The following is a 12,702-nucleotide window of genomic DNA, read 5'->3' on the forward strand; positions in this document are numbered from 1 at the left end:
ATAGATATAGATACACACATACACACACACATACACATACATAGAGCTGTCCATCTGGAGTAAAATCCTCAGGAATTAAAAACACATTGCTTTTCTTAATCTTGAACATATAAATGAAGTCTGTAATTTTAATAATTACAAATATAGGGGTGCCTGGGTGGTTCAATTGGTTAAGCATCCTGCTCAGGTCGGGCCCTGTGCTGACGGCACAGAGTCAGCTTGGGATTCTCTCTCCCCCCCTCCTCTGCTCGCTCTCTCCCAAAATAAAAAATAAATGACAGGGGCACGGTTGGTTAGGTATCTAGCTCTTGGTTTTGGCTCAGGTCATGATCTCACAGGTTTGTGAGTCTGAGCTCCGTCAGGGTCTGTACTAACAGCGTGGAGCCCGCTTGGGTCTCGGTCTCTCTCTCCCCGTCTCTCTTGCCCCTCCCCGGCTCTTGCTCTCTCTCTCAAAATAAATAAAGTTAAAAAAAAATTACAGATATACATCTGGGTTTCTGTCTCAAGAGTGCTAATGGCATACGCTTGAGTGTTTTATCACGTCAACATTTCTATGGGATAGCTGGTTCAGTCATTTGGCTGATGGCACAGCCAGAATTACTGTTCAAGGCTATTAATACAACTTCTCGCATCAGTAAGACTGTAGCTGGTTGTCACATGATTGATGAGAAAACAAAAGCCTTCTGGGCAAAGCACAGCCGGTCGGCCTGACTAGGTCACAGAAACCTCACAGCCGGCACGCTACTGCCTCCTCTGGCTGTTCCAGCAGGACGTACCTCTTCGTAATTTTTCGCCTCCACTCCGTGCTTCATGTCTAGAATCACGAGCTGATCAGGTATCCGCCCTGTTCCTGAGAGAGAAATCAAAAGCTTCATTGTGTAGAATATTTAAAATTCCGGGAAGTCACCCACCCCCCTCCCTCTCTCTAACCCCTACCCTCTCAATAGAGGGAAACAGCCGCGACTCCTCCCCCTACTCAGCTGCAGAAAATTCCTGGCTCTGGCTAAAATCACAAGCATTCCAGACAAAGCCTCGATCTGTGCGGGGTGGCGGAAAGCAGTGAGAATATGCTGCTGGCAAACATCTCTGAGCAGGCAGGACATAAGCCACTGCAGCTGGCACTACAGAGGAATAGGAGAGCAGAAGGGACGACATACGGACTTTACCAGATTAGGAAATAAAACTCAAGTCAAAAAGTATAAAATTGAGTAGCCAATAGGTAGCGGGCACCAACTCAGACTGAAAAGGTACACTTCCACATCTGAAAAGGCCTGTCAATTTTTGGGAAAAAAAAAAAAAAAAAAAGATTAATGGGTATACGCTAAGCTTGAATTTACTTAATATAAACATGAGTACTGAAAACAACACAGGATCTAGCTAATATTCCACATTAATTCGAACATTTTGGTCAATGGAAGGCCACTTCAGTAGGCTAATAAAATGTTATATAGGACGCACAAAACACTTAAAAGAGAAGAGCCCAAGAAAAATACTTGTAAATAAGAGTACAATTCTCAGGGATGCTTCTTAGAGAAATGTCTGTTTGGCATAGCAGGGCCAACAGAACTATGCTCGTATTAGAAAAAGTAAACTGATTCAGCTTGATCAAAAAGGAATTTAAACTTAAATCATCAGGTAGGAGAGAGGAAAAGACTCAGAGTCGCAGGCAACTGCTCAGCCCCAATCCCCTGGAATTCATCAATTCACCAAATTATTTTTAAAATAAGAAGCTGCCTGCATGAAATTAGGAGTTTAGGGAAACAATGCCACTTAAGCATTGGGGTTCTTGAGACTATAAGCCAGAGAGAATGGTACTGTACCCTCTGCTGCCTGAACACTGGAGGTTTCTGATATGGACAAAAGTCAACTCAATAACTACTCAGTAAGAACTCACTAGGTGCTAGGACTGTACTGAATTACAATCTCTGCCTTCAAATAATTCCACGGGAATCTAAGACATATATGTGCATAACAACTACAGTGAAAATGCAAAGCAGAATAAAACTTTAAGAAAAAAAAACAACAGTTCAGGGGCACCTGGGTGGCTTAGTCAGTTAAGCATCTGACTCTTGACTTCAGCTCAGGTCATGATCTCAAGTTTGTGAGATTGAGCCCTGTGTCAGCTCTGCACTGACAGCACAGAGCCTGCTTGGGATTCTCTCTCTTCCTCTCTCTGCTCCCCCCCCCCCCCACATGCACACACTCTCTCAATAATAAATACATTAAAAAGACAAAAAAACCCAAAAAACCCAGTTCAGATAATCTCAGCTATGAAATAAAGGTTAGAGAAGGGAAGGCAATAGTTGTGGACAGACTTCACTAAAGAGAAAGCACCTGAAGGCAAGGACAGAGTACTCTAGGCAGAGGGCAAAGTATGGGCAAAGGTTCAGATACTGAAATGAGTATGGCAGGTTTAAAAGACAGTAAAGAAGTTCTTTTGGATAGATTAGAAAGATCACTTGAAAGCCACAGAAATAAGACTACACAGGTAGGACTAATAAAAAACTAAGACAGTCACAGATGCCTTTTGAGCATTAAACCAGTAAGTCTCCAAAACAAAACAAAACAAAAACAGTGGCACCCAGAGAGGTATAGATCTTTCCCCAAATCCCATGTATAATCCTGATCATAACATTGGCCCATAAGAGATGCAGTGCAGGTTTTTGATTCTCCTTCCTCATTTAAAAAGTTATGTAACTGAATCAGCTCACAACCCCACCTGGTCCAATGATCAAGATACTCTCTTCCTAATAGACTCTTTCCACCACCTCTCTGTTGCCACAGCACAGCATTAAGCATTATTCAAACACAAGTGAAACCACAAAACCACAGACCTCTGGCTGTTCTCAGTCCAGACCATATAGTCTCTTGTAGAGACCAGCCAACTTATCCTCGTAGCTGACACCGTGGCCCTAAAGGGTCCCCTTTGTAAAAACAAAGCAAAATAAAACAAAACAAACGAAGAACAAGAACAAAACCTTCTCTGCATTTCCCTGTCAAATGGACAATCTTTTTTTTTAAACTTACTTTTTTTTTTAATGTTTGTTTATTTCGAGCGAGTGCAAGAGAGAGCATGAGTGGAGGAGGGGCAGAGAGAGAGAGAGGGAGAGAGAGAGGGGGAGAGAGAGGATCCCAAGCAGGCTCCAAGCTGTCAGCACAGAACCCGAGGCAGGGCTCGATCCCACAAACCGTGAGATCATGACCTGAGCGTAAACCAAGAGTTGGTTGCCTAACCGACTGAGCCACCCAGGTGCCCCCAAATGCACAATCTTTGAAAAGGGGCTCCAAAGACTACAAGTTATCACACTGCCATATCAAAACAAATGAAACTGGAAACTGAGTGGGGACTATACTGTATATGTGTATACATTTATGCATATATATACACAATTTTTATGAAAAAAATGTTTTAATGCTTATTTTTTGAGAGAGGGACAGAGTACAAGTGGGGGAGGGGCAGAGAGAGAACGAGACAGAGCATGTGAATAGGTTCCAGGCTCTGAGCTGCCAGCACAGAGCCTGATGCAGGGCTTGAACTCACAAACCGAACTGTGAGATCATGACCTAAGCTGAAGTTGGGCACTTAACCTACTGAACCACCCAAGTGCTTCATACATATATATCTTAAAAACTAGTTCCTGGGCATCTATATGCACAGCATCAGCACATAAAACACTCAGAATAAAAGATAAGTTCTACCTTCAAAGAGTTGAAAATTGGAAATGTAAGACAGACATACAGGAGACATTTAAATAACACAAAGCTGTGTGATGTATATATTCATACATATTCAAAAATGCCTAAATGATCTCATCAGTGAGTGATATACTATTTAGAGGAAGCCACATTAACCTCCTTGCTGTTTCTGAGGTATGCTAAGCATCTCAAGGCATTTGGCTCTTTCTCCAAAGTCCTCATTACTACCTGATTTATATTTACTTGTTTACTGTCTATTTGCGTCAATGAAAATGTAAGCTCCATGAGAACAGAACTGGTTTTATTCACTGCTGTATCCCCAACCTTTGAAACAGCGCTTGGCACGTAAGGGCACTTAATAAACGATGTGTTAGATGAATCAATCGATTGAGAAACTGAGCAGGCTAGAATGGTTGAGGGAGGTAAGCTAAGGTAAACTCATGCTTTTATTGGAAGAGAGCATTCCAGCAAATGAATGTATGTGATGTGTTTAGAGGGTAGAGCAAACTAGATAGACCTGCTGGGACTGATGAGCAGCAGAAGGCAAGGCTAGGGCAAGAATATAAAGACTGTTGAATGCCAGGATGCCTAAAATCTCTTCTAGCTCAAAAATTCTATGATTCTGGGTTTCACTCTATAGCATAGGAACATTACTACCACTACAGAGCAGGGACAGCTTTTGAAAAAGGACTGACATGATGAAATATGTGTTTTAGGAGACAAATCTGGTAGCAGTATTTGGATATATTAAGAGCAGGGATATCTGAAGCCTAATGACACAATCCAGGATTTAAAAGATTAGAGTTCAGATTGTGTGGTGACAGATACAGAAGATATTTTGAAAGAAGTATAAGCAGAACTCAATGATAGGCTGACAAAGGAAAAAATGATTTCCAAATGTGAGCCCAAGTAACTGGAAGGGTAGTGGGAACGGTGGTAAGCGAGAGGAATTCATTTGGAAGAGAGGCTCATGAATACAGCCTCTAGACGTTTTAGACATCTTGGTTTTGAGATAAGAATGGCAAAACTATGTGGCAATGTCTAGAATACTGTTGAGACATCCTGGAACTGGCACAGCTGGGAGCAGACAGAAGGATATCAGTCATGAAATCACCATTAAAATCCTTTATTTTTTTATTTTTAATCTATTATTCCATTTACTTCAGGCAAACTCCCTTAGCTTTTAGGGTAAATTGACCAACTTTAGATCAAGGGAATCAATTCTTGGTTAATTGTCAAAAGCAGGTGGTTGATCTGCCACTCCCGGGAATCTACTGCCACTCTTGGCAAAGGAGCCTGCTCTTCTAGGATCATTTGTTCTGAATATGCTACAAATGTAAAACTGCCAGGAGTCCGTTTGTTACTATACAGAGAAAGCCTGAGAATAAAATTAAATGGAGGCAAGGAAAGGAAGCACGAAGAGAGAGGTGGAATTCCAATGACACTGTTAAAACCCCAAGAACCAGCTATGCCTGAGGTCAGCACCACACTGCAGACTTCCCAGTTCAGAGAGTCAAGGCAGCTTGGGTTTTGTTTTTATGTCCTGTCACCTCAAAGGGTCCCAATTAATGTAACAAATACAAATGCATACAGCCTTTAGAATCTAGAGTCCTTGAAGCTAACAAATGCAGAGTGAAAAGGAATCTGCCTTTTATTTTAACCCATTACGGAGCACAGAAGCCATCACGTAATTAGTCTAAAAGGTACTAAGGATAGGATCTTAGCCTTGAGATGCACAGAAGAATCCATAGCAAGATAGAACTAGGGAAGTGCTCTTGAGACCAAAAATATTTCTAACTTTGCTATATATTGTCAGACAGACCTTATTTCTAATCCCTTAGAAAATGTGTCACTAGCATATAAATGTACTGTTTTCTAGCATCTCTAAGAAATTCAACTCTATCATTCAAACCAAATGTCACATCATTCAAGAAATGCCTACTCCACGACATGAAGAACTCGGCTGATTAGCCAACTTTCACTTATATGTGTGAAAGACATATATAAGCAAATGTAGTTTCCATTTCCTCTTCCTGCTGGCCCAGGAGAGAAAGTTCATGCTCTAATTTGAGAGAAGACACTTAACTCAGGGAAAAACACTCTGATTACTTACCCTTGCTCTCAAAACACACTTCAAACATGTCATAATCTTCAGTGGTAAAGGCAAATTTCCCCTTGGTTGCATCTTCCTTGGAGTACAGAATATGGCCAGCAGAATCTGTGATCTAAAAGAAAAAGCAAGTAAGAAGAGGAAGAAGAAAACACTGGGGAAGAGAACTTACAGAAACCGGAGAAATGGAAAGAAACATTGTCTATAAAAGACAGTCGATGGGCGCCTGGGTGGCTCAGTCAGTTGAGCGTCCGACTTCGGCTCAGGTCACAATCTCACAGCTCGTGAGTTCGAGCCCTGCGTCGGGCTCTGTGCTGACAGCTCAGAGCCTGGAGCCTGCTTCGGATTCTGTGCCTCCCTCTCCCTCTGCCCCAACCCACTCGCATTCTGTCTCTGCTCTCTCAAAAATAAATAAACATTAAAAAAAAAAAAAAAAAAAAAGACAGTTGCTATTTCCCATTATGATGACTATATTCACTCCATTCCTAAAGACAAGAACTGGATTAGAAGATGAAACCCAGGGGCGCCTAGGTAGCTCAGTGAGCTAAGTGTCCACCTCTTGCTTTTGGCTCAGGTCATGATCTCATGGTTTTGTGGGTTTGAGCTCCACACGGGGCTCTGCGCTGGCAGTGTGGAACCTGCTTGGGATTCTCTCTCTCCCTCTCTCTCTGCCCCTTCCCCACTCACACTGTCTCCGTCTCTCTCAAAATAAACTTACAAAAAAAAAAAAAAAAAGAAGATGAAACCCAAATATAGCAAATTTTATTCATTCAAACAGTATCCACACTGATGGCTAAAACATGTTGCTGCTATAGAATGTCTTACCATACCCTAGGGCACCTGGGTGGCTCAGTTGGTTAAGCATCCGACTCTTGATTTTGGCTCAGGTCATGATCTCAACGGTTCATGATATTGAGCCCACATTGGGCTCCTCTCTATCTACCCCCTACCCCCACTTGCACATTCTCTCTCAAAATAAATAAACTTAAAAAAAAAAAAAAAGTCTTACCAAACCTACAAGCTGATACAGATTGGGTTTATCAGCAAAAGTTCACCTTATAAAATGTATGCCAGTATCATTATCTAGAAAGAGATATGTCACAAAAACAAAGCAGACAATTACCAAAAGAATACACTACAAAAGACATATAAGAACACATCTCTTCTGTAAAACAAACTCTGATGGAGAGGCGGTAGGAGCAGAGAATGGAAATGGGACACTGATGCAAAAAGAGAAGGAAAAAAGGCACACATAGAGAAGAAAACATTAAAAAAAATTGAAATGAGGGCTGAATAAAAGGTTTTAGGGCACATCTTCTCAATTCCCTAAGAATTAACAGTAGTAATATTAATCAAGTATCTTCTGCCATGAATGATGTTGATCATTAATTTGTCAATGCTTAGATCTGCACTGGTCATTCGGGATACAGGGATGGGATGTGTACGACAGTTCTTATCTTCAAAGGGCTTAAAAGTCTAAATGAAGAGATGAATAAGAAATGAGACTTCACTATAATGTGAAAACTGCACTACTAGAGGTAAGTACATGTGCCAAAGGATATAGAGGTTCAGGGAATATACTGTAGAGAAGGTGACATGTGAGCTAAGTCCCATAGGATAAGCTGAAATTAAGGGGAAAATGGGGAGGGGGGTGCCTGGGTGGTTCAGTCGGTTAAGCATCCGACTTGGGCTCAGGTCATGATCTCGCAGTTTGTGAGTTCGATCCCTGCGTTAGGCTCTGTGCTGACAGCTCAGAGCCTGGAGCCTGCTTCAGATTCTACATCTCCCTCTCTCTATGCCCCTCCTCTGCTCATGCTATCTTTCTCTCAAAAATAAACAAACATGAAAAAAATTTTCGTTAAAAAGGGAAAAATAGGGGTGTAAGAACATTCAGGGTAGAAGAAATAGCAAATATGAAGACTGAAAAAAAATATATATATAGTACCATCATAATACTAATAACTAGTATTTACTAAGCACTTATTAAATGTTGAGTACTATGCTAAGTGCTTTATATGCATTTTAAATTTAATCTTTATTATAACACTATAGTTAAGAACTATTATTTCTCTCATGTTCAATAGCAGGAAACCAAGGCACAGAGAGGTTAAGTGGCTGGAGAGGTACTGGCCAGATCATGTAGAAATGCAACACCAGGGGCACCGGGGTGGCTCAGGCAGTTAAGCGTCGGATTCTTGGTTTTGGCTCAGGTCATGATCTCATGGTTGGTGAGTTTGAGCCATGCAGAGCCTGCCTGGGATTCTCTCTCCCCCTCTCTCTGCCCCTCCCCAACTTGCCCAGATGCACTCTCTCTCTCAAAATAATTATAAACTTAAAAAAAAAAAAAAAAGAAATGCAACAGCATGCTAAGGAGTTTAAACTTCATTTGTACAAAGTGGAAAGGCAATGAAGAATTTGAAACAGGAGAGTGATGATTCAGTTTGCAATTTAGAAAGATGAACCTGGTAATACCGTGAAGACAGACTCAAGAGGGACAGTGCTAGAGATAAGAAGATGGGTTAGGACACTATTCCAGCACTCCAGGCTAGGAATGATGGGGAGAAGGGGATGGATCTGAGGGATTTTAAGGAGGAAGAGGTCATAGGACAAGACCAAAAAGTCAAAGCCTCCCAGGATCAACTGAGCAACCTAAGTGAATCGCACAGGCCAGCGTCAGTCCACCAGGTGGTAGACAATTTGGCAAGATGAGAAGATACACCGGACTCAAGGGAGAAACCAATGACTGCCATGTCATGCTGGGTTTTCAGATCATTCAATTTTTCAAAAGAAGCTAGACATTTTAACTTTTAGTTGAAATCTCCTAAATTTTAAATCCTCACAGCCAATCCCAACATACGAAAAACTATGTCAAGGCCAAACAAAAGAGGTCTAGGGAACCAAGTTCTTCTGGGCCAACAATTTCTGACCTCTGCATTGGACAAGAAAAAAGGTGGCTAAAATCACATGAAAGCATTGCTAGGCAGCATGGAGGTCTCAGCTGAGATCATGGGCCATGGATTTCTAAGTGGCAACACTTAGCAACCAGGATGTAGGAACAAAGGAAAGTAGTAAGTGATCTAGGCTTGAGGTTCTGCAACTGTTTTTGGAAGGATACAGGGATTAAGGAATTATGCTATAAACTTCATACATAATATTTATTAAATCTTCACAACAATCCCAGAGAGGCCCGTCTTATTATCCCCATTTTAATGACAAGGAAACCTAGTAGCCTGTTTATCACAGAGTTAATAAATTCTGTATGTGCATTTGAAGTAGTGGAAAATCCATGTTCTTCCTCCATTCCAGGTTGCTTCCCCACAAAAGGAACGTGTGAAAGAATGGAATGCACAGATGATAAGAAAGACTAAGAAACAGAATATGATAGATTCTCTGGGTCCGTGCAAATCAGAATGCGTAAGAGTCCTCTCAAGTGAGCACTGCACTGTTCAGTCTGCATTCTTCATCTTGGAGGGACTAGCAGGCAGACGCAAGGTAGAGGTCCTGAAGCAGCAATAACTATATAATCTGCAAGGAGAAGGGAATACTTAGCTTAGCCCTGAAGATTCCTAAAGGCCTCCTGTTCATGTGATACTTTTTCTCAATCAGCTAAAAGAAAAGGCTTAAGAAAAGACTACTTTAGAACCTTGAATACACACGTATTATAGGGCAAAAAGGTCTGGGAACTATTCAACTCCCAAAGTAATGTGTAGTCACCAATGTGGCAGCAATGTGTTATTCTCCCTTTCTTCAGGATCTGTCACCCATTAGGCGCTCCTATGTCCCTGCTCCCTAGCTCCCAAAGGCACAACGACAATACTTTTAAGAGCAAGGAGGAAGTTCAGAAAGAATGACAGGAATAACAGATTTTCACATTCCAAGCTGATTAAAAAACTCTAACTTAGTTTGGCTCCTATGAATAAAGTTGCAGAAAATGTGGAACTTTTCTAAGGCTTACTTGGATAAAAACAAGCTTCCAGATTTGCTTACACTAGCTTAATTCCTTTTTCTCTTTAAAGATTTTATTTTACAGGGCACCTGAGTGGCTCAGTCGGTTGAGCATCTGACTTCAGCTCAGGTCATGATCTCATGGTTCGTGAGTTCGAGCCCCGCATCAGGCTCCGTGCTGAAAGCTGGGAGCCTGGAGCCTGGAGCCTGCTTTGGATTCTGTGCCTCCTTCTCTCTCTGCTCCTCCCTGCTCGTGCTCTGTCTCTCTCTCAAAAACAAATAAACATTTAAAAAAATTTTTTTTAAGATTTTATTTTTATGTAATCTCCACACCCAACATGGGGCTCGAAATTACAACCCCGGGATCAAGAGTCGTACATTCTACCGACTGAGCCAGGCAAGCACCCCTAATTTAATTCTTAAGGCAGTAGGAAAAGATTACAGGCTACTAGAAATGTTTAATGTAAATGAAACCAGTAGAGGACAGCAAGGAATAAGCATCAAGACCGCAGCACTGGGGCGCCGGGGTGGCTCAGTCAGTTAAGAATCTGACTTTGGCTCAGGTCATGATCTCGTGGTTCGGGAGTTCAAGGCCATGTCAGGCTTGGTACTGACAGCCCAGAGCCTGGAACCTGCTTAAGATTCTGTGTCTCCCCCTCTCTCTGCCCCTCCCTTGCTCACACTCTGTCTCTCTCAAAAAATAAATAAACATTAAAAAAAAAAAATGCAGGACTGAACAGTCACCACAGATGCCATCATCTCCACAGTCAGGCAAGGAAAGAGGCCAGGTCTTTCCTAGGAAAAACCTTGGAAAAACACTGACCTAGGAAAAACAACCCAATTTAATTGTGCTTGGCTTATGATCTCTTTTATCTCTTAAGATATTAAGAAGGTTTTTCAAAAAAATTTACTAATTTAAGGACAGGAGCTTGAGCTAGGTGATAAAAAGAGTGTAGATTAAGTCACTAGCAAAATCCTTCATCGGGTATTTTGCAAAATGAATTAAGAAGGCTGCCATGTTCTTCTGAAAGACTCTGGTATCATCCATACCTCCAGTTGGTACTCAGAAGGGGTAAACATGGCTTAAGTAGTCCCTTGCTACAATGTGCACTGTACTACAATTATGGTAGAATCACTTGCTTTCATGGTTCTTTCCATGACATCTGAAAATATATTAAAGATTCATCTTCGTGCAAAGACCCAAATGCTTTACAAGAGGCTGAAGGCAAAGGAACCACCACTGCCTACCCCTTTTATCAGTATGAAATGTAATCCCGAAAGTGTGTGATAATGATCACAATTCCCTAAGGGCCTTCGCATCCCTATATTCCCTATGACCTTCAGTTGGCACAACTGTAGAAAGGCTGTTTATTCAGATATTTGGAAATCCAAGCAAGCAACATGAGAACTTAACCTCCATGTTAAGCTCTTAAGGACTGCTGGGCATTCTGAGATCCTAGAATTTTTCTGAAAATCAGGAGGTTTCCCATGTAATTCATAACTCTGCAGCTATTTAGGAGCCACACCATCAATATTAGTTAAAAAAAAAAAAAAAGCATATGCACTAACCCCCAAATAATTACATAAATCAGTAGGTAGTTAAGAAACAGAAAACTGAGCCAAGCTCAGTGACTAGCCAGAGCTGGCAAAGCCTAAAACCCTGAAATGATGGTTTTAAATTTCCTCAAATTAAAATGTTCTAATTACAGATCACCTTAAAAAGTCATCTGGTGTCTCAGGAATTGAGAGATTCTACTTTTTTTCCTTAAATTCTACTAAAGTACCTTGGTAATACAATAAATAACAGCCACTTTTACCTCCTGTAACAGCAAGCCCTTAAAAGTTTACTTCCTTTATAATATTTATTGTAAGATTCTTAATTAAACAAAGGTCATATCAAACCATAAAATTCACCCATATGACATCAAGGAATGGGAAGTAATACAGCTGTGTTCTAGATAACACCTTCTGAAGAAAAGCAAACCAAAGTTCACAACTTAGTAAGTAAGGAAAAAGCGTTAATTCTATATGCAGGGTAGCTGATGTCAAGAATATGTAAATGCTCACACTGAAACTGTCAAAATAAGTGAAAATCCAGGTCACCAGGAAAATAAACTCCTTAAGAATTGGATTTTCTTGGACCATCCCAGGCAGTAGCCGGAAAACAGGTTCTTGAGCAGGTCCTGCTCCTGGAGCCTGCTCCCATTTCTTCTATGAAACGTTCAAGATAACATGCTGCCTACTTGAAAAGGATCTTTAAGAAGCTTAGGCCCACACCTTTTGGGATGAGCACTGGGTGTTGTATGGAAACCAATCTGACCATAAATTTCATATGCTGAAAAAATAAAAATAAAAAAAAAATAAAAAAATAAAAAAAATAAAAAAAAGAAGCTTAGGCCCATACTCTAGGCAAATAAAGCAATTAGGAACAAAAGAAATTAGAAGTCACCTGCAGGAAGAAACAAACAGGCACTATCAAGAACCTGAATCCAGCAAATGATATGTACACAATAAATTTGGCTCTAAGTTTTCTGGAAGCCAAGATTAAAAGACTATATAAGAGAACCAAGTTAGGTTACACATCATTTGTTTTCTGATGATAGATAATTTTCCTGGAACCAGACATGAAGAACAATTTATCAGGAAGGTCCTTGCAAAAGGACAGGGACCAATATCACTCTCCAATTTCAACCATAAACTTGCTAAAGATACAAATACAGTTCGAATAAGTACTTTTAGTGCTCCTCTATAATGATGTGCCTGACCTAATGCAAAGGTGGGACCTGAAGGACCTAGACGACAGCTCCTGTGCCAGGGTTCCCTGCCCAGCCCACCCCCCTCTTACTGCTCACAGAATTCCCAGACTTACTCTAAAAGTTGCAAGAAGACTGGAACTACTTTTGGCCACTTGCTGAAACCACAATAGTGTTAAAAAAAAAAAAAAAAAAAAA

General features: G+C 40.9%; 1 protein-coding gene across 1 annotated transcript in view; it reads right to left on the reverse strand.

The window, feature by feature from the left end:
- The window catches only part of TMED10 (transmembrane p24 trafficking protein 10), a 38,730-nt gene that overhangs the window by 13,914 nt on the left and 12,114 nt on the right, over nucleotides 1-12,702 (reverse strand). The window contains exons 2-3 of the mRNA XM_003987847.6: nucleotides 5,810-5,921; nucleotides 777-850 (exon numbers count right to left, since the gene is read on the reverse strand). Of these exons, the coding sequence (XP_003987896.1) occupies nucleotides 777-850; nucleotides 5,810-5,921 (186 nt within the window). The remainder of the gene's footprint in view (nucleotides 1-776; nucleotides 851-5,809; nucleotides 5,922-12,702) is intronic.

Source organism: Felis catus, chromosome B3 (assembly GCF_018350175.1).
Source record: "Felis catus isolate Fca126 chromosome B3, F.catus_Fca126_mat1.0, whole genome shotgun sequence".
Taxonomy (NCBI): Eukaryota; Metazoa; Chordata; class Mammalia; order Carnivora; family Felidae; genus Felis; species Felis catus.